The sequence below is a fragment of the Cherax quadricarinatus genome, chromosome 79, assembly GCF_038502225.1.
Source record: "Cherax quadricarinatus isolate ZL_2023a chromosome 79, ASM3850222v1, whole genome shotgun sequence".
Classification (NCBI taxonomy): domain Eukaryota; kingdom Metazoa; phylum Arthropoda; class Malacostraca; order Decapoda; family Parastacidae; genus Cherax; species Cherax quadricarinatus.
This window is the reverse complement of record NC_091370.1, coordinates 5,823,248-5,842,680: the sequence shown is the minus strand read 5'-3', so window position 1 is coordinate 5,842,680 and position 19,433 is coordinate 5,823,248. Positions and strand designations below refer to the sequence as shown.

Genomic DNA, 19,433 nt, shown 5'->3' with positions numbered 1-19,433 from the left:
TTGAGTCATTGAAGTCATTAATATAAATAATATTTGCCCCCCTCTTCCCCAGAAAATGAAATGACTGAAAAAAATATTCTCTGTACTGTACTGTGGAGTTGCTGGATAACAGTAAAGTAAATTCCATCAGTGAGTATGGTGTGCTAAACATAGAATACAGAGAACATAAATTTTTTTTTTTACAAATCAGGGGTGTATAATGGCAGGTATTGCTGATAAATGTGATTGTGAGAATTTGTAGCAGAGAAAATGTTTATTATTGGTTACATATTGCTCAGAGTAGAACTTTATCAAGTCATGACTTTATTCTTTAATCTTCATGCTCTCTTGAATGTCTAGAATAGCTAAAATTGTGTGTCTGCCTGCTGTGATTAAAAAATAAATACAAATACTATAATAGATTTAATCTACTGTAACCCAATAAAGCCAAATAATGTGACTTATTTTTATTGGGGTTCTTATTATTTTATTAACGTACAGTGGACCCTCAAATTTCGTAATTAATCTGTTCCAGAGTCTGACAAAAGGCGAAATTTACGAATGGTGAGACCATTTTCCCCATAAGAAATAATGTAAATCCAGTTAATCCGTTCCAGACACCTGAAAGTATTAACAAATTTTTTTTTTTTTACATTAATATAGATTTACACACAGAAAAGAATGAGACATCAAGTATAAAACAATAATAACATCACACTTACCTTTATTGAAGACTCTTGTTGGTGTATGGAAGACAGGAGGAGGGAAGAGGATGGAGAAGTTACACTATTGTTTGGTAGGGGAATCCCTGTCCATAAAGGCTTTAGGTACCAAGTCCTTATCTGGGGTTACTTTCCTTCTTTGTTTTCTAATGCCACTAGGGCCAACTTGAGAGTCACTGGACCCCTGCCACTCAAAAAATTGTTCCAGAGAGCTCTGTTTCTGGTGTCTCTTTAAAATTTGCCTAAAATGGGACAAGACATTGTCATTGTACATGTTGCTGACACTGCTTGCAACAGCTTTGTCAGGGTGATGTTCCTCCACAAACGTTTGCACCTCACTCCACTTTGCACAGATGTCCTTAATGTTCAAAGAAGGTACCTTCTTCCATCTCTCTTCCTCCTCTGAAGCAATTTCCTGACCTGTGATCTGTTGCTGTTGCAGATGAAGGTCTTGCAGCTCTTCAGTGGTTAGCTCTTCACTGTGGTCCTCCACCAACTCTTCCACATCCTGGCCAGTCACATCCAACCTCATGGAATTTCACAATGCCACAACAGATTCCATAACTGGCATAGGTTGTCAGGGTCAGCCTCAAACCCTTCAAAATCTTTGAGGACACAATCTGGCCACAGTTTTCTCCAAGCAGAGTTCAAAGTCCTGGAAGTCACTCCCTGCCAAGCCTTATCTATAAGGCCTATGCAATGGAGGATATTGAAGTGATCTTTTCGGAACTCTCTTAGGGTCAGTTGAGTGTCTGAGGTCAAATCAAAGCACCTTTGAAACATTGCTTTGGTGTAGAGTTTTTGAAGTTTGAAATGATCTGCTGGTCCATGGGCTGGATGAGAGGAGTGGTATTAGGGGGCAAGAACTTCACTGTGATGAAAATAAACTCCTCCACCATTTGGTCATCCAAGTCTGGAGGATGAGCAGGAGCATTGTCCATTACCAGGAGGCACTTAAGTGGCAATTTATTTTCCAGGAGGTATTTCTTCACACTTGGGCCAAACACTTCATTGAACCAATCAAGGAAAATTTCCCTTGTGACCCATGCCTTACTGTTAGCCTTCCACATCACACACAATTTGATTTTGGCAACACTGTGTTTCTTGAACACACTGGGATTTTCAGAGTGATACACCAGTAAAGGCTTCACTTTGAAATCCCCACTAGTATTACCACAGAACATGAGAGTTAGCCTGTGTTTAATAGGCTTGTGTCCTGGCAGTGCTGTTTCCTTCTGCGTGACGTAGGTCCTCTTTGGCATTTTCTTCCAAAAGAGGCCTGTTTCATCACAATTGAACACTTGTTGGGGGATGAATCCTTCACCCTCTACATAGTCCTTGAATTCCTACCCGAATTTTTCAGCCGCACATTTGTCAGAACTTGCAGCCTTGCAGTGCTTTACCACACTGTGTATGCCACTCGCTTCTTAAATCTCTCAAACCAGCCTTTGCTGGCCTTAAATTCACTAACATCAGCACTCGTTGCAGGCGTTTTCTTTACGAGATCGGCATGCAACTGCCTTCTTTTTCACAAATTATCGACTGCATAACACTATCTCATGCTAACTGTTTTTGGTTGATCCACACCAACAACAAATTCTCAACATCTTTGAGTATTTGCGATCTCTTTTTTATGAGCATATCTACCCCTTTTGCAACAACAGCTTCCTTGATTTCCTTTTTCTTTGCCACAATGGAAGTGATGGTTGTATGGGGCTTCCCATACATCCTGATAAGATGGGGCACACGCCTGCCACTTTCACATTTTGCAATTTCTTTCTTTCTTGAATTCTGTCATGTTTCTCATATTCTTTACCAAAGGGCTGGCACTAGAAGCTTTCTTTGGGTCCATAGTGGCTTATTTAGCAGTTGCAAGCACAATAAAGAATGGAATATTACGAAATGTATTGTATGAACGCATGGGGTGGTGGTCACTCGCCAGTAAACAATGCCACATTGACTGGGAATGGTGTGTGGGGCGCCTTTGTCGTCCGGAGCATTCGTGTGCGTTCCAGATGACTGACAAATGGCGAGGTAAATTACGAACCGCGAGGCTATATTTTGACAAAAAAAGTTGTCGAAAGGCGAAATTTACGAAGCGCGAGGCTTACAGAACTCGAGGGTCCACTGTATACCATCACTTTCATGTTTATATATAGCTAATAGTATTATTATTTTCAGGAGGTGAATGCTTATCTTCATCACGATGGCAGTCTTACATCAGAGTGTCGGCTCTCTCTCTCCTTTGTTACTTACACCTCTCTTAAGGAGAAACTTCTGGCTCATCCACATGAAGCAGCATGTGTATTTCATCACCTGGTAGCTAGAAGCAAGCAGATTAACACTAATGAAAATATCCAGCAGGATGCTGCCTCTTCCACTGAGCAGGTGGAGAGCAGCAGCAGGCAGGTTAATGCCAGGAAAGATACCCAGCAGGTGGCTTCCTCTTTTCTTGATGTCACTCAGAGTAAGGAAGCAAGGAACATCAGAAAACATGAAGATGTTAGCTGTTCTTCAGAAGACACCAGTAATTTTATAAAGCTTTTCATTGAGTGCTTAGACCACTGCTTGCACAGAATTGAGAATTTAGATGAAAAGTTGCATAAAGAAGAGGAGGAATATTTAGTTTTACTAAAGAAACAGCAGAAGAGTATCTCAGCTGTAAGTCCTTCAGTGAAAGCTGGTCAGAGATTCCTTGAATCTGTAGAAGTGTCAAAACTTGAGGAAAGAAAACTGGTGACCAATACAGAGAAATTAAGACATGAAGCACTCTTTTACAGTTTACTCTTACATTCCTGTGATGTGGAGCTTTCTGCTCTAAGTGAATTGTTTCCTAGAATGTTGAAGCTGTGTTATGATAGAAACTTATTGCATGCACATAAAATACATGTATCTCTTCTAGCAAGCTCAAAGGAGTTCCTAAATATGTTCTGTATTAAGGAGAGTGAGTATCTTCTCAGAAAGTCTCGAACTAAGAAGTTTGAGCAGCTTCAAGGTGTGTTGTCACCCAGTTCCTCTGATATGAGACAGATATTTCATATCTGTACTAAAACTTCACAACATTTCCTGCAGATGATGTTCACAGTGTTAGCAAATAATAAAGTTACTGGAATGCTGGCAGTAGAAATGCAAGAAGAATATCAGTGGTTAATACCCTTGTGGCCAGTGCTCTTCATACAAGTGTTGTCAAAGTCTCATGACAGAGTAGAGGATCCTACAAGTGTAGCAGCAGTTTGGGACAAGCATTCAGACATTGTAGATCCTTCACTCATGAAGGTGTGCAGTGCCCTCAGCTGTGACATGAGCTTTGTTAACTGGTGCCTAGCTCATAAGAGTAGGATCAAGGCTCTGCCTCTCTTGCAGTTAATAAGAGACCATTCCCCCCTCTATGCTCTACATAAATCACTGCCAATGCATACCTTGGTTCCCGAGGATGTGTTACAAATAATTGAGGAACATTGCATGGCTAGAGATTCTAGTGGAAACTTGAGCTTTAATTGTAAAAATATTTACATAGCATTTTGCATACTCTATCAAGTGTTTAAGGTAATTGGAGCTGGTATGCAGTTGGATAACATTGCTGCTGGTTGGCAAGCGAGAGGAAAACTATGTGTTGGCAAAAGACAAGGTAATGTAATTAATAGCTTTCAGGATCGGCAAAGTCATGAGGCTTTTTATTTAAAGAACATTGCAGAAAAGCTTGAAGGCGTGAAAAGAATGCTTAATGACCTGCAGCCTCTTGAGTGCAGATTAGAGGTAATGGAGAACATGTACTCCACAATATTTGTGAAGCATAGTGATATTAGCGATGAGGGGCAGAGTGAGTCAGGGGGAGAGGAAGGAGACTTTGATCAATCTTGCATTTCTCAACAAACTGACATAGATAGTTTAGCAAGCATGTCACAATCTGCAACCCTCCTAAAACCCAGCTCACTCAGAAAATCTAACATGACTTCAGTTTGCACTCCAGAGAAGGATGTGGATACCAAAGATGATAAAATATCAAATTTTTCTGAATACATTATAATTGATAAATTTGGTATAGAAGGAAAGCGCTCCAGTAAAGTATGCAATGCGAGCAGCGACTCTGGAGGAAGCAACTCTGCAAAATTCTCTGAATCTTCTTGTATATCTGCAGCAACAGAACAGGTGAAGCTGGACATGTACCAACATTGTCCACAGAGTGTCCAGGTAGTTTATCCCCAGAGCAGTTGCACCATGAGTGGGAAAAGCACTACTTCTAATATGAGTGAACTACCTTGCACTGGATACATAATAAATGCTCTAGTGGCATGGGATATAATGTTACTGCTCCGGGATTCTCTTTTGGCACTCACTGCTAGAGCGTTCACAGAAAATGCCAGTCCATCTCAACTTCAAGGAAATTCCTCCAAGCAATCTTTTCAGAGTCGCTCAGCTTATCTCTCACGTTGTGTTAATGAAGGATTATGGCGACTGCAGGTAATGACACCTAGTAATCATAAGTTTGCCTCTTCTGATGTATTTAACGAATACTTAGATGGTACACTTCTTGCTGATACTGCACAGTGTATCAAGTATGAAATTTCTCCCAGTTTGGAAGGTACTTTTCGAAAAATTACTCCATCTAAGGACGTGGGTTCCCTTCAAGGAATCAAGAAAAGGCCTGTAAAAGACAAGAACTCTATAGAAACAGGAGGTTCAACAGAATATAGAAGCATTTTACATTTTCTGTTCTCTCCTTCTCCAAGTCTCATCACTCTGGCACTGGCAAATGGTAATGTAAATAGAATAAATCAAATATTTCAGACATATCAAATCCCAGACACTGCCACAGAAAAGCGTGAGGCCTGCTTAGCAATGCGTCTGAATGAGTTAAGACCTAAATTATCAACTTCAAATCAAAAGTTTGGGCGAATGAAGGAGACTAAAGTAGTGCAGGCCAGTGAAAACTCCAGGAATATGCTGCAAAATATTGGACTGCTGGCTCGGGAAGGCTCAGCTCAAGTAGGGGCAACTAACCTGATATATGACTTAATAACCTCAACTCCACCACCCATTCCAAAAGGAATGCCAAAAGCTGCTTTAGAGACTGGTTGCCCTGTAATGGCTTCATTTTTGAATCCACAAGCCCTGGTATTATCAGATCTAGCTATGACAGTGGATGTTAGTGAAACCACTGCAACTTACCTCATAGAACAAGCTCTTCAGAGGCAAACAGTACATTCTAGCCATGATAAACCAAACGAAACATGTTGTGGCATTCAGGGTTATATTCCATTATTACAACAGATGGGATCTATTTGCAGTACTATTATTGATATGCGTAAATCAGGAGACAAACAGGGAGCAGTAGATATGGATATGTCAGAAAATATTCCCTCTCATTTATCTAACCTCTCTTCAACACCATATTCTTTATTGATCACATCACTTCCTTTGAGAGATGAGAATTTCAAGACTTACATTAAAGCTTGGTCCAGGGTTCTTAGGAGTATTTCTTTGACTCAAAAATCATTGGCTTCGTGTAATGAGACACTTGATCAAGAGAATTCAAATGTTTTCAGTAGTGCTCAGAAGAACCAAGTTCATCTTTCATACAAAATGTTACTTCACACATTGAGTGAAGAGGCTCCTCATCTTCGTCTTATCTGTGTTAGAGAAAAATCATATGACAAGTTGGGAGCATTTCTTAGATCATTTTATCAGTATTTGCAGCTTTTATCAGCTATGGTTACCCAACATGCAGACAAGAATTGCCAAAATACCAGAGCTAACTATTTTGCTCTCCTTACTCAAAGACCTGTTCACATTCTAGGTTCTCTGATGTTTAAGAAAGGTGTTGACCCAGTCAAATTAGAACCCATAGCAGCTAGAATGAGGCTAAACCTAACTACTATGATTCTTCAATATTGTTGTCCAAAATTTACAATACCCAGAGAAAATTTCTCTGGAAGGATAATGTATGACATTGAAAGGGATAAAGCTGATATGCTTGGATTTAAGGTCTTACAAAAGCAAGTTATATTGAATGGTAGTGCTCCACACTGTGAGGCAGGTGTATATGGTGAAGTTATTGTTCGTGACATCCTGACAACCATTTTAAGTGGCCTTCATGAAGCCATTCAGCCTATTGCATTAGCATCGAACAAACACTACAGAGCAGTGATATTAAATGATACCACAGCTCCAAATGCTCTTTCATCAGTAGATGTTCAAATGGCCCTCAGAGATGCTGCTGATCTGTCTGCTATAGATTTAGAGAAAATGGTGCCTGGTGATGAAGCAGTTGTGTTTTTCATTAACCTGGCCAACTTAATGTTCATACATGCTGGTATACTTAATCATGTATTGTATTCAAGTGGTAAAGTAACCTCCAGATCAAGAGGGTTGTTTTCAAGGCACCAGCTTGAACGTATAATGGCCATGAAGCGACTTGGCTATGTAGTTGGTCAGCTGGGATTTATTTCTCTGTATGATGTCCTTTTTAATATACTTTCACTTCCAAATCCACTCTCCAGCATTTTGATTCAGAATGATGCAAAGCTCAAAATTAGTATTTGTGAGAGTAATTTGATTTGTAATAGGGTACAGCCTTGTAATAGACATGAACTGCGGATTTTAGAGCTCTTGATAAATTTGCCCTCTAAAGTTAGTTTTTGCATCAGCCAGGGAACACCTGTGTCTCCTCGGGTGCAGGTACTATATGCAGATAGAATGGAAGAGCAGATGGATGCAGCAGTATATGAACACTTGCGGTTATTTCTTCTTATGCAAGACACACGAATGCAAAAGGCAAAGTTGGATCTGAGTCAACATTTTAGTGATAATACTGGGTATAAGAAATGTAATATATTAACTTCCAGGACATTTCTGAATTACTTGGCTCTCCATTCAGATAATCTTGGTTGTATTTCTTCACTGCAACACAATGCTCCTGAAGAACTCATAAGCACACTTAAGAAACTGGAATGTGAATTTTCAAAGAAATTGCCACCTGAAATAAGTGTTCTTGATAGAAATGAGAAAGGTATAGTTCTGGAGTTTATTGAGTCATTTGAGGATGAGAAGTTTACCAGCATGAGGTGTGATAGAGCTGAAGTAGAGAGTTTATCCAGTTCACCAGATGACTCACCTTGGTTATCTGTCAAAGTACCATTAGCTGTTCTGACTCACCTACGAAGACAATGTCCTCTTTTATCATTTATTGTACAGGCATTTCACAGTACTGCAGAGATGCACAGAAGGAATATTCAGGCATGGAGTGACGACACTGCAGATACTTGGTTAAATATATTGTATCCCCCTTCATTGGGAGTCAAGCCACCTGCTGAAGAAACCAAAGTGTTTAGTGCCATTAGGAACTTGTTTTCAGTTGACAGACACAAAGGTCTAGCAAAACTTTATGAGGGTAACAAGGTTACATCAGCACTCACACAGGACACTGAGGTGTCCTCCATCTGGGACCTTGCTGATGATCTACTGGGAAGCGGAGCCATCACAAAAGGTTACTCGTCTCAGCTACTTCAGAACGTAACAGCTTTAGTGACAGTTCTACAAGCTCTTCACTCAAGTACTTTGGAGAAGTATCCTGATGTTAAAATTCTTCTAGATCACCTTTTAGTCTTCTTGGTGAAAGAAACTGAGCCTTCAGGTAAAAACCTTCAAAAGGCTTTAATGTTGGTGAAGGACTCTTGTTCCAAATAACTGGAGGTATCCATCCTTTCCTTCAAGAGGATGGATACCTTCAGTTATTTGGATCACCCTTTCCTTGAAAAGGGTGGATACCTTCAGTTATTTGGATCACCCTTTCCTTGAAAAGGATGGATACAGAAAAAGGTTTAGCACTTCCCCATGAATGTAATATAAATAATGCAGCTAAAATATAAATTATGAAATAAAGTGCCTTTTCCATTATGTGTTGCAGCTTGTATTAAATAAATGTGATATTGTTAACAATTTGACAAATACTGTCTTGAAGTGTATTGCGATCACGTATTGAAGTGCATTATAATAACATACTGAATTGTATAATAATCACATATTGTAGTGTATTAGTTGACAGTGATACTCACTGTGTGATGTTTTCAGGTGATCCTGGTCCATGGACGTATGTTAATCGCATAACAGACAGTGATATGCGATGCAATGTTGTTATGCAGTTTCATAGGTAACTATGCCCTATTGATAAAAGTTTTTGACCAGACATTGATTATCCTTGATGCCGATGAGAGGCTTGTCTTTGCATCAAACCTGATTACCCCCATTTCCTAGGTATTGTACAATCTACATGAGTTTACTGACTCCCACATGAATATAATAATCTTCTCTTATAACTACTGTACAAACACACAGATACACTTTTTTAACACAGTGGCTGTCTCCCACCAAGGCAGGGTGACCCGAAAAGGAAAAAATGTAAAGTTTTTCTTCTTTTTACATTTAGTAATTTATACAGTAGAAGGGATTACTAGCCCTTTGCTTCTAGCATTTTAGTTGCCCCTTACAGAGGAAGGATTCTTTTCTACTTTTCCATGGAGGTATACACACGGTGTACAGTGGAACCCTGGATTTCGGCCGTAATCCGTTCCAGAAGTTCGGCCGTAATCCAAAAAGGCCGAAAACCAAAGTAATATTTCCCATAAGAATTAATGTAAATACAATTAATCTGTCCCAGACACCCAAAAATATTAACAAAAAATACATTTTTTAAACATTAACTATAGTTTTACATGCACAAAACAATGAGAACTAAATAAAATGACTGACGAAATGGATAAATGAACATTTAACATCACATTGACCTTTATTGAAGATTCTTGTTGGTGTATGGAAGACAGGGAGGACTGATTATTGTTTGGAAGGGGAATCCCCTTCCATAAGGACTTCAGGTATCAAGTCCCTATCCGGGGTTACTGTACTTCCCTTCTTCGTCTTTTACTGGCACTAGGACCAGCTTGAGTCACTGCACCCCTGTCACACAAAAAAACTGTCCAGAGAGGTCAGTTTCTGGCATCTCTTTAAGATTTGCCTGGAGTGGGACAAGGTTTTGTCACTGAACATGTTGCAGATATGGCTTGTTTCAGCTTGGTCAGGGTGATATTTCTCCACAAAACTTTGCACCTCCCTCCATTTTGCACAAATGTCCAAAGCAGAAAGAAAGGGGAGTGAACGGAGGCAATAGTAGTAGTACAGTGGACTCCCGGTTTACGATATTATTTCATTCCAGAAGTATGTTCAGGTGCCAGTACTGAACGAATTTGTTCCCATAAGGAATATTGTGAATTAGATTAGTCCATTTCAGACCCCCAAACATACACGTACAAACGCACTTACATAAATACACTTACATAATTGGTCGCATTGGGAGGTGATCGTAAAGCGGGGGTCCACTGTAATAGTAGTAGAAAGAAAGGGGGTGAAGGGAGGCAGTAGTAGTAGTAATAATAGTAGAAAGAAAGGGGAGTGAACGAATGCAATAGTAGTAGTAAAGTAAAAGGACACAAGTGCAACTAATGTGACATTTTATTGTGGCAACGTTTTGCTCTCCATGAGCTTTGTCAAGCCGTTACAAACAATACATGGACACAGAGGGTATATATAGGATAGAGTGAGGTGTAATACTAGTGGTAGTAGTAGTAGTAATACAATATGGTAGAACAGTTAACTTGCACATGAGTAAAAGGATATAAAAGCTATTACTTGGGTATCATAAAAATAGGTTAGACAAATATTTCTATTGGAGGTTGGATTAGAGAAGGCCTGTTTCAGTGTTCATCCTTTGTGATGTGCTTATATAGTATTAGCAGGAGAGACTATGTGATGGCAGGGTTTACTGTTTTCAGGAGGATTCTTGCTAAGACTTCAGAGATGGCAAAGCTGCCTTTGTTTTGTTTAATTGTATTAGAAACAGCGATTAGTGGTGATTCAAGGCACTTGCGTGTGTGGAAATTCGTTTCTTTGATCACTAATTGGACGTCCCTGAATTTCATGAGATGATTGGTAGAATTCTGGTGTTGTACGCAGGCGTTGTTCAAGTTATCATTCCTACATGCATAAATGTGTTCATTGAGGTGGGTTTCAAGGTTTCTTGCTATTTCACCTACACGAATCCTGTCGCAGCCTCCACAGGGTATAGTGTAAACCCCTGCGTTGACTGGTTCATGGTGCTTGGATTTTGTCCTGGTTAGATCCTTTATTGAAGTGCTGGAAGAGATGGTGATTAGTGTCAGCTTGTGCAAGTACTTTTAGAAATGTTCAAAGCAACCTGGCTGTTGAGAAGAATTATAACTTTATTGGGAGTGGTGTTGATGTGTGGAGAATTAATGATCTGATGAGCTCTTTTCTTGCAATCTTTGATGAAAAAGGAAGGAAAATGTAAATCAGTGAAGGTTTGGTGAATGTATGTACATTCCTAGTCAAGAAACTCAGGACTACAAATTTGGTATGCTCTTAGGAAAAATCTGATGATGATGCCTCTTTTGGTCTTAGTATCTTGACTGGAATAGAAGTGTGTGAGATCATTTTTATTAGTAGGTTTCCGGTAAACTTGAAATCTTAGGTTGTTATTTACTTTGTGAATGAGGATGTCTAGAAAAGGTAGCCTGTCATTGGACTCTTCTTCTAGTGTAAACTGGATCTCTGGTTCAACTGCATTGAGCCTTGCTTGAAAATTCCGTACATCAAAATGTTTGGGAGTTATTACGTGGATACCATCCACGTAACGTAACCAAGTGACGCTTGAGGGGATGATGTTAGCGAAGTGTTCAGCCTCTAGGTGTTCCATGTACTAGTTAGCTAAGATGGCACTGATGGGGGACCCCATTCCCATGCCGTAGGTTTGTTTGCAGAGCCTGTTATTGAAAGAAAAGCTATTGAATTTAATGCAGAGTTAAGTCAGGTCAACAAAATCTCTGAGAGGTAGAGGAAGATTAAGGTCCTGGTTGACTCTACCTTCCAGAGATTTTGTTGACCTGATTGAACTCTGCGTTAATTTCAACTGTTTTTCTTTCAATAACAGACTCTACAAACAAACCTACAGCATGGGAATGGGGTCCCCCATCAGTGCCATCTTAGCCAACTTGTACATGGAACACCTAGAGGCTGAACACTTCACCAACATCATCCCCTGAAGCGTCTCTTGGTTACGTTACGTGGACGACGTCCTCGTGATAACTCCCAAACGTTTTGATGTATGGAATGTTCAGGCAAGGCTCAACGCAGTTGAACCGGTGATCTAGTTTATGCTAGAAGAGTCCAGTGACAAGCTACCTTTTCTAGACATCCTCATTCACAACCTAATATTTCAAGTTTACCGGAAACCTACTAATAAAAATGATCTCACACACTTCTATTCTAGTCAAGATACTAAGACCAAAAGAGGCATCATCATCATCGGATTTTTCCTAAGAGCATACCGAATTTGTCTAACCTATTTTTATGCTACCCAAGTAATAGCTTTTATATCCTTTTACTTATGTGCAAGTTAATTGTTCTATCATATTGTATTACTACTACTACTACTACTACAACTTATATCACTATTACTACTACTACCACTAATATTACACCTCACTCTAGCCTATATATACCCTCTGTGTCCATGTATTGTTTGTAATGGCTTGACAAAGCTCCTGGAGAGTGAAACATTGCCACAATACAATGTCACACTAGTTGCACTTATGTCCTTTTACTTTACATATTGTCAGTAATTCTACCAACATATATACAATAGTAGTAGTAATACAGTAGTAGTAGAAAAGGTAGAAGGTTGAAGCGGTAATAATAGTAATGGAGTGGTAGTTGTAGTGATAGTAGAAGTGGGGTAGGAAAAGGAGCACTGTATTCACAAGTCAGTGTGACTTGTGAATGGTTCAAATTGGACCGAAACATCGTCATAAGCTTTTCTCTCTCCTTTGTGCAGGTTATTTGTGTATTGTTCCAGTCACGTATTCTGCCTTTTTGTTCTTTATAGCTAATGTTTTATCATTGAAGTTGAGTAGCTTTACTGTGTTCCAGGAACTGGCCAGTAACTGCAGCTGTTGGTCTTTTAAACTTGGTGGCACATGACACCCAGCTCACAAGCCACCAGCAGGAGCAGGCTAAGCAGCGGGCAGAGCAGATTGAGGTGTATGATAAAGTAAGCTCTTCGTATGTTTATGTATGTGATTATATTATTACCTTTGTGTATAGGCAGACCATGCTGGATTCCTTGCCTACAGTTGTTACCCCACTGAACTCTTGGTGATGAGATGTCTTCATGCTAGCACAGGTTGGTTTATTCTTATTCTAGCATGAGTGTAAACATGCTTTAATAGCATGAGCCTTGAAGAATGAGACACTTGACTCCAATATATAAGGCACTTCTGCATGCATATGCTGTACATTTCTTAAAATTGATGGACTGAACACATTAACTCCAGGCTAAGGGACTGATTACCTCAAATTCCTCCTCCTCCTCATCTTTCTCCATTCTTCTCTGTACTGGACTGAAAAAGCCACTGGCTGGTGAAACGTTTCCACAATAAAAATTCCCAAATGTTGCACAAGTGTCTCAGTCTCCCACATGTTATAATGGAAGACAGTTGCTTTGCACCACAGTGGAAATGAAAGTGTTGTTTCCCTTTGAATTATAAGAGAAAAGGCAGTGTGTAGAGCAGTCACACACAATGCAATGTATAAAGCAGTCACGCAGAAGGCACTGTGTAGAGCAGTCGCACAAAAAGCAGTGTGTAGAGTAGTGACACTGAAGACAGTGTGTAGAGCAGTGACAAAAGTATACATGGCAGAGATCAGGTCAGATATGCTGCCTTCAATACAGATTTATCCACCACAAAACATTTAGCACACATGATCAGTACTGTACCCACCTGAGTGCTCCTTCATTGCATCATTAACATATTTTATTGTGTTTGGTTACTCTGATGTGATGTTGGTGCTTTCTTGGTCTCCCTTAATATTCTATACCTTAACAATTATTAGTATTGTTCTAACTAGTATTATTGAAATTCTATAGATATATGCGAGATCATTACTAAATGTAAAAAGAAGAAAACTTCATAGTTTTCTTCTTTTTCAGGTTGTTCTGCCTTGGTGGGAGATGGCCGGTATGTTGAAAAAAATATACGCTAGATAATATTAATATTTCAAAACAGTGGTTGCCAGTCCAGCAGCCATCTTCTTTTGACTTTAAAGATGAAGATATTTATTTCCTTAGTATACATTGGTTGTATTGGTCAGTTTTAAAATTTATATAGTCACAGGTTGGCTACAGTTAGGTAGATATTTTTATTAGTGGGTTTGGGCTTGAGATGGATCTGCCTAGTATGGGCCAATAGGCTTGCTGCAGTGTTCCTCCTTTCTTACATTTTTAAAACATTGTATGTAGTATAAGTTTTCCCTTGCTTTATGCAGATGTTTTATGTATAATTTTGCTTATGTGTGGTGACCCAGTTTCTACCAGGAATGTGTTATATGTGATAAAAATTTACTCTTATGTGATTGGAGAGGATGGTTGCTGTGTATTTTCACTAACATTTGACCACTTAAGTACACCACCACTTTATATTTAATAAATGTCGAATTCAATGTTACTCTTAACTGATATCGTATTTTGAGGACAGTGGTGAGTGAAGGATACTGTTGTGTTAACATGACTCACGAAATCGTAATGACACGATTGCAAACAAACCATACCCCGGCCGGGATTGAACCCGCAGTCAGAGAGTCTCAAAACTCCAGACCGTCGCATTAGCCACTAGTGGCTAACGCGACGGTCTGGAGTTTTGGGACTCTCTGACCGCGGGTTCAATCCCGGCCGGGGTATGGACTGTTGTGTTATGTTGTGAGTCTCACTCACTCACTTACTCAACATGTCCAGGATGTGAAAACCCCTGTCCTCTCACACCCTTACTAACACTGAGAGAGTCAGTGAATCAGTGAGGGAGAAAGGCAGTGAGCAAAGGAGGCAGTGAGTGAAAGAAGCAGTGTGCAAGGAAGGCTGTGAGTGAAGGATGCAGTGGATGGAGATGGTGAGTGAAGGAGGCAGTGAGTGAAGGAAGCAGTGTACAAGGAAGGCTGTGAGTGAAGGAAGCAGTGAGAGAAGGAGGCAGTGAGTGAAGGAGGACAGTGAGTAAAGGGGGCAGCAAGCATGGAAGACAGTGACACAGCCACCAGTCCAGGAAAGGGCCATCCTCCTGGGGTCCCAGTCAGTCTGTCCTCCTCTATCCTTCCTCTGGGTTGGTGCTGGGACCTACCACCATGGTTCACAGGCTACCCACCTATCACCATGCCTCACCAACAACCCTCCCTTCCTTTCCCAGTGAGCCAGCACCTCATGTTCTAGCACATTGTAAATAATCAGTCTACAATTCTTGGCTTCTTTACCCCCAGAAAAATGTGAGACCTTCAATACATGCATCAAATGATGATTCTCAGAGTATGAATGCATTTGGTAAGAAATTAACTGAGAAAAAAATGTGTGGAATTGGTAAAGTCTGAGAATAAATCCCTATCTATTCCATGTTACTGTATAATGAAATTGTGACTATGTTTCAGTCTGTCCATACTAGATGAGTGTCAATTCACAATTATGACATGACATTGGTCCAGGACAGACCGAATCATCTTAAGTCTCCTCTCTTAAGTGTTTGTAATCTGTGAGGATAACACGTATACCGTACTTACACGCTTGCATAAATACCTTATATTATAAGTGCTCTTTCACCATTTCAGATCCTTATGTTGGGGAACCCATCACATGGGTCCTGGCAGGAAGTAGAGCGTATATGCACCGAGGAGCCAACAGAACTTCTTCAGTACCTAATTCAGAAAAAGCAATTTAAATTAGCTGTTGAATGGGCTAGCTATCATACTGGTGATGCTGATATGCGGCATCTGGTTGATCAAAGCTACCTTATGCATTTGTTGGATAAAACCAACCCAGACTACACTACTGCAGTAGAAGCTCTGAATTCTTTGCATATAAATGATCTTGTTATAGTGGTGCACAATCTTCTACAGAGGCTGTCGAATATCCCCACGCGAAGATTCTTGATTGAGGTCTTTCTGAAGAATCTTTACTCAACAGATGGGGCCTCTTTATACAGTGAAAGCAGTGAAGTTGGAGAGAACAGGAAAGGTGCCAGAGTTACAAGTGATGAGCATACAAATATTAAAGAGGAAAAGTGTAACCGTATTTCTTCCCTTGGTGTGCAACTGGATGCTGTGAGCCTGCAACAGGAAGTAATGGGATTAATTCTGGTTGAGGATGTAGCACCACCTGCAGCAGACAGGTTCCAACTGAGTCATTTAGCTTCATCTCCACATCTGATTATAGAACAGTGGTTGATGAATGTAAGATTAGAAGCTATAGAAAAATCCCTTAAAATATTAACTCACCATCTAGATATGGTAGGTTCACAGATGTTCCTTCCTGATGATTCACAAGATTTTGGAATCTCATTTTCAGGTACCAGTACAGCAGTTGCAGCAAGAGAAGTAAATGGCTTGAGTTGGGATGTTCTAAATTGGCTCTTGGAAGTTTATGCTGCCAAAGCACTGGACACCACTGGTGTACAGTTTGCTATTAAGCCTTCACTGATGGGTGAAAAGTCACCAAAAAAATTTGTGATGCCAGCCCAGCCTCCCAAAAGGCACGAGTGGGTACCAGATGCAGAGGTAAGAAAATGCCCTATATGCGACACAGCTATTTTTTCGATGTTTTGCCGGCGTCACCATTGTCGTCGGTGTGGACGTGTTGTGTGTGGCTCATGTTCTCAACACAAGACTGCTGTTCAAGGATATGATGATTTATTTGTTCGAGTTTGCTCTGAGTGTTATCAGCAAACTAAAGAGCTTAACCTGCAAGATTATATACAAGTTAGACCATTAGCAGATGGAACATTTGACACTTTATCACAAAGTTTAGATGTACATAGTTCTCGTGGAGAAAATTCTTGGACCAGTGACATTGAAGGAGGCTGGTACCTGTCAACAGATACTCACCATAACAATTTAATCCGTCGTGAATTCTGCTATGACTATGCACCGTCACTGAGTCTTTGCCTTGCTATATTGGGACTCCACCAAAATCACAAAAGGGCAGCTGTTTGTATCATCAAGTTATGTCATCATTTATTTTCCCTCATTATATCATCTTTAAAAGTATCAAACTCAGAAACTGATCACAGTTTTTTGCTGTCAATGATTCAAACCCTTTTGACTTCATCCAAAGTACGGTTTGGAAATGTTGGTGAACATCAAGGAATTGAACTATGCGAGTATTACACTCAGTGGGTCGATTTGCTTTCCCTTTTATTAAAAGCAAACTGTGATGACATAATCTCAATTGAAGCTTTAGGAAATATGCTTGTAATTGGAAATTTGTACCAAAAATGTTTATTAGAAGAGAAAGCCATTCAGAGTGATTTAGAAAAACACTTGAAGCAAGAATTTTTCCATATGAGAGGGCTACGCAACACACTCGTCAAGAAGCAGATGTGGGAATTAGCTCTGGATGTCTCAACCAAAGCTGGACTTGAAACTAATGGAGTGTGGAGAGCATGGGCCTTGGCTTCTCTCAAGGCAGGGGATTTTCCTGGAGCTCGGGAACGATTCTCGCGAGTTCTTGAAAGACCAACAGACAAAAATAGGACCTGTGTGTCATCCTTGTTGCCAGAAGTTCTTAAATATCTTGAGAGTAACCCATTCCAAGTAGATCCACAGGTAATGGACCAAGCAGAGCGCACAAGATCAAGCATCATGCTCAGTGATCAGTCCAGGCTTCCTCCATCACAGGCCCTTGTAGTACTTCATAGTCTCAAGAACCTTAACCGAATTGCACAAGGTAATCTGAATTATAGAGATACCCCTAGACAAGTGTTTTTTGGTCAAAGAAATAAAAAAGTGAACCCATCAAGAATTGAATCAGCATTCCAGATCGAGTGTAAATATTACCTTAGTTTGTATGGGAGTCATTCCATGTCCATTCAGTATTTTATGAGACATAGACTAATGCAGGAATGTGTGGAGTATTTGCTTGCTGAAGATGTTAACGTGGAAGTCTTTATTGAAAATGTCTTGATACCTTGCTTAAGATGTGGCTATCTTGATCAGTTGATGCGATGCCTATATGCATCAGATCCCCACATGGAAAAGTGGGCCAAGTTGATGTTTGGAGGCTGCCGCTGGCTGGAGCGACGTGGTTGGTGGAACTGTCTTTTGACCTTACAAGAAGCATTGGGCGACAGACTGAGAGCATCAATGACTCTTCTCAGAATGTATAGTAATGATGTTGGCAGTTACACAGCACTCGCAAGCAGATCTAACTACATAACTTTAGCATTAACACACCTTCAAGCTTATTTGGATAGTCAGACTTTGCATGGTTCCACTGCAAAGAAAAAGAAGCTAATTCTTGACATGTCTCCCTGGTATGTAAATCAGAATATCAATATGCTAACATTGCAAGCTGATGTCACAAAGATCTTGGCAGAAAATGAATCAAAAGGAAACATTAATACAGATCTTTTGGAAAAGCTTTATGAAATGAATGTTTTAAAAAATAGATGCTTGCCAACACTGTTAATAAATAGTGATGAGCGGTTAGCAGTAGCAGTTCTTGTAATATGTGGAGCTGAGATTTTGGCAGATGGTTTAAACCTTGCATATCGGATAGTGGAGAGAAGTGAATTGCCGGTGGAGAAGTTGCTGTCAACATGTTGCCAATTGCTGGTTCAGAAAGATAAGGTCGAACAAGTGAGCCTGGTGGTGAGTGGAATACAAGAGTGGGAAGCCCTGAGACCAGAAGCAGTAGATGCTGCCTTACATCCAGTGCTCCACATAGTTGCAGCCAACAATCAGAACAACTATCTCGATAGTCTTGTCAGACTTCTCTCCAGTGATCAGGCTAAGGTAAGTTGACACAAAGAAATTGGTTTATTCTGCGAGGTTTTTGTACTGTTACTTCCTCACCTTCCTCACATCAGATTTGAGTACTTCTTATTCCTCAGGCACTGCTTGACCCTTATGGGTTTAATACTTGCTATGACTGTAATAGAACTGGAATGGATGAGGACTTCTTTGAGGGGTGTCCCGTAGATCAATTGTTAGCGCACTCAGCTCACACACTGAGGTCTGGAGTTCGAATCTCCAGTACGGAAAACATTAGGGACACGTTTCCATAAGACACATGCTGTCCCTCTTCGTCCATCAGTATAAAATGGGTACCTGGGTGTTAGTCGACTGGTGTGGGTCACATCCTGGGACGAAACTGACCTAATTTTCCCGAAATGCTCTGCATAACAAGCGGCTTTTTATATAGTAGTATGTCATTGATGTCACCTAGGCCTGTATACACATGTACCTTGTACATGTACTTGTAGAAATAAAGATATTATTACACGTACAGTGGACCCCCGCATAACGATTACCTCCGAATGTGACCAATTATGTAAGTGTATTTATGTAAGTGTGTTTGTACGTGTATGTTTGGGGGTCTGAAATGGACTAATCTACTTCACAATATTTCTTATGGAAACAAATTCAGTCAGTACTGGCACCTGAACATACTTCTGGAGTGAAAAAATATCGTTAACCGGGGGTCCACTGTATATGTATTATTATATTAAGTATGAAGTACAGTAGAAGGAAGTAGAGGAAGAAAAATCAGAAATGCAGTAAGAGGTGTTAATAATCTGAAAGATTTCAGTCCCTGAAAGAGTATTAAGGTATAAAGGAATACAACTCACTTGT

General features: G+C 40.1%; 1 protein-coding gene across 1 annotated transcript in view; it reads left to right on the top strand.

Moving 5' to 3' along the window:
* Sptz (zinc finger FYVE-type containing 26 spastizin) overlaps positions 1–19,433 on the top strand; it is a 48,723-nt gene that overhangs the window by 11,168 nt on the left and 18,122 nt on the right. The window contains exons 3-6 of the mRNA XM_070101848.1: positions 2,883–8,334; positions 8,772–8,850; positions 12,699–12,819; positions 15,414–18,593. Of these exons, the coding sequence (XP_069957949.1) occupies positions 2,883–8,334; positions 8,772–8,850; positions 12,699–12,819; positions 15,414–18,593 (8,832 nt within the window). The remainder of the gene's footprint in view (positions 1–2,882; positions 8,335–8,771; positions 8,851–12,698; positions 12,820–15,413; positions 18,594–19,433) is intronic.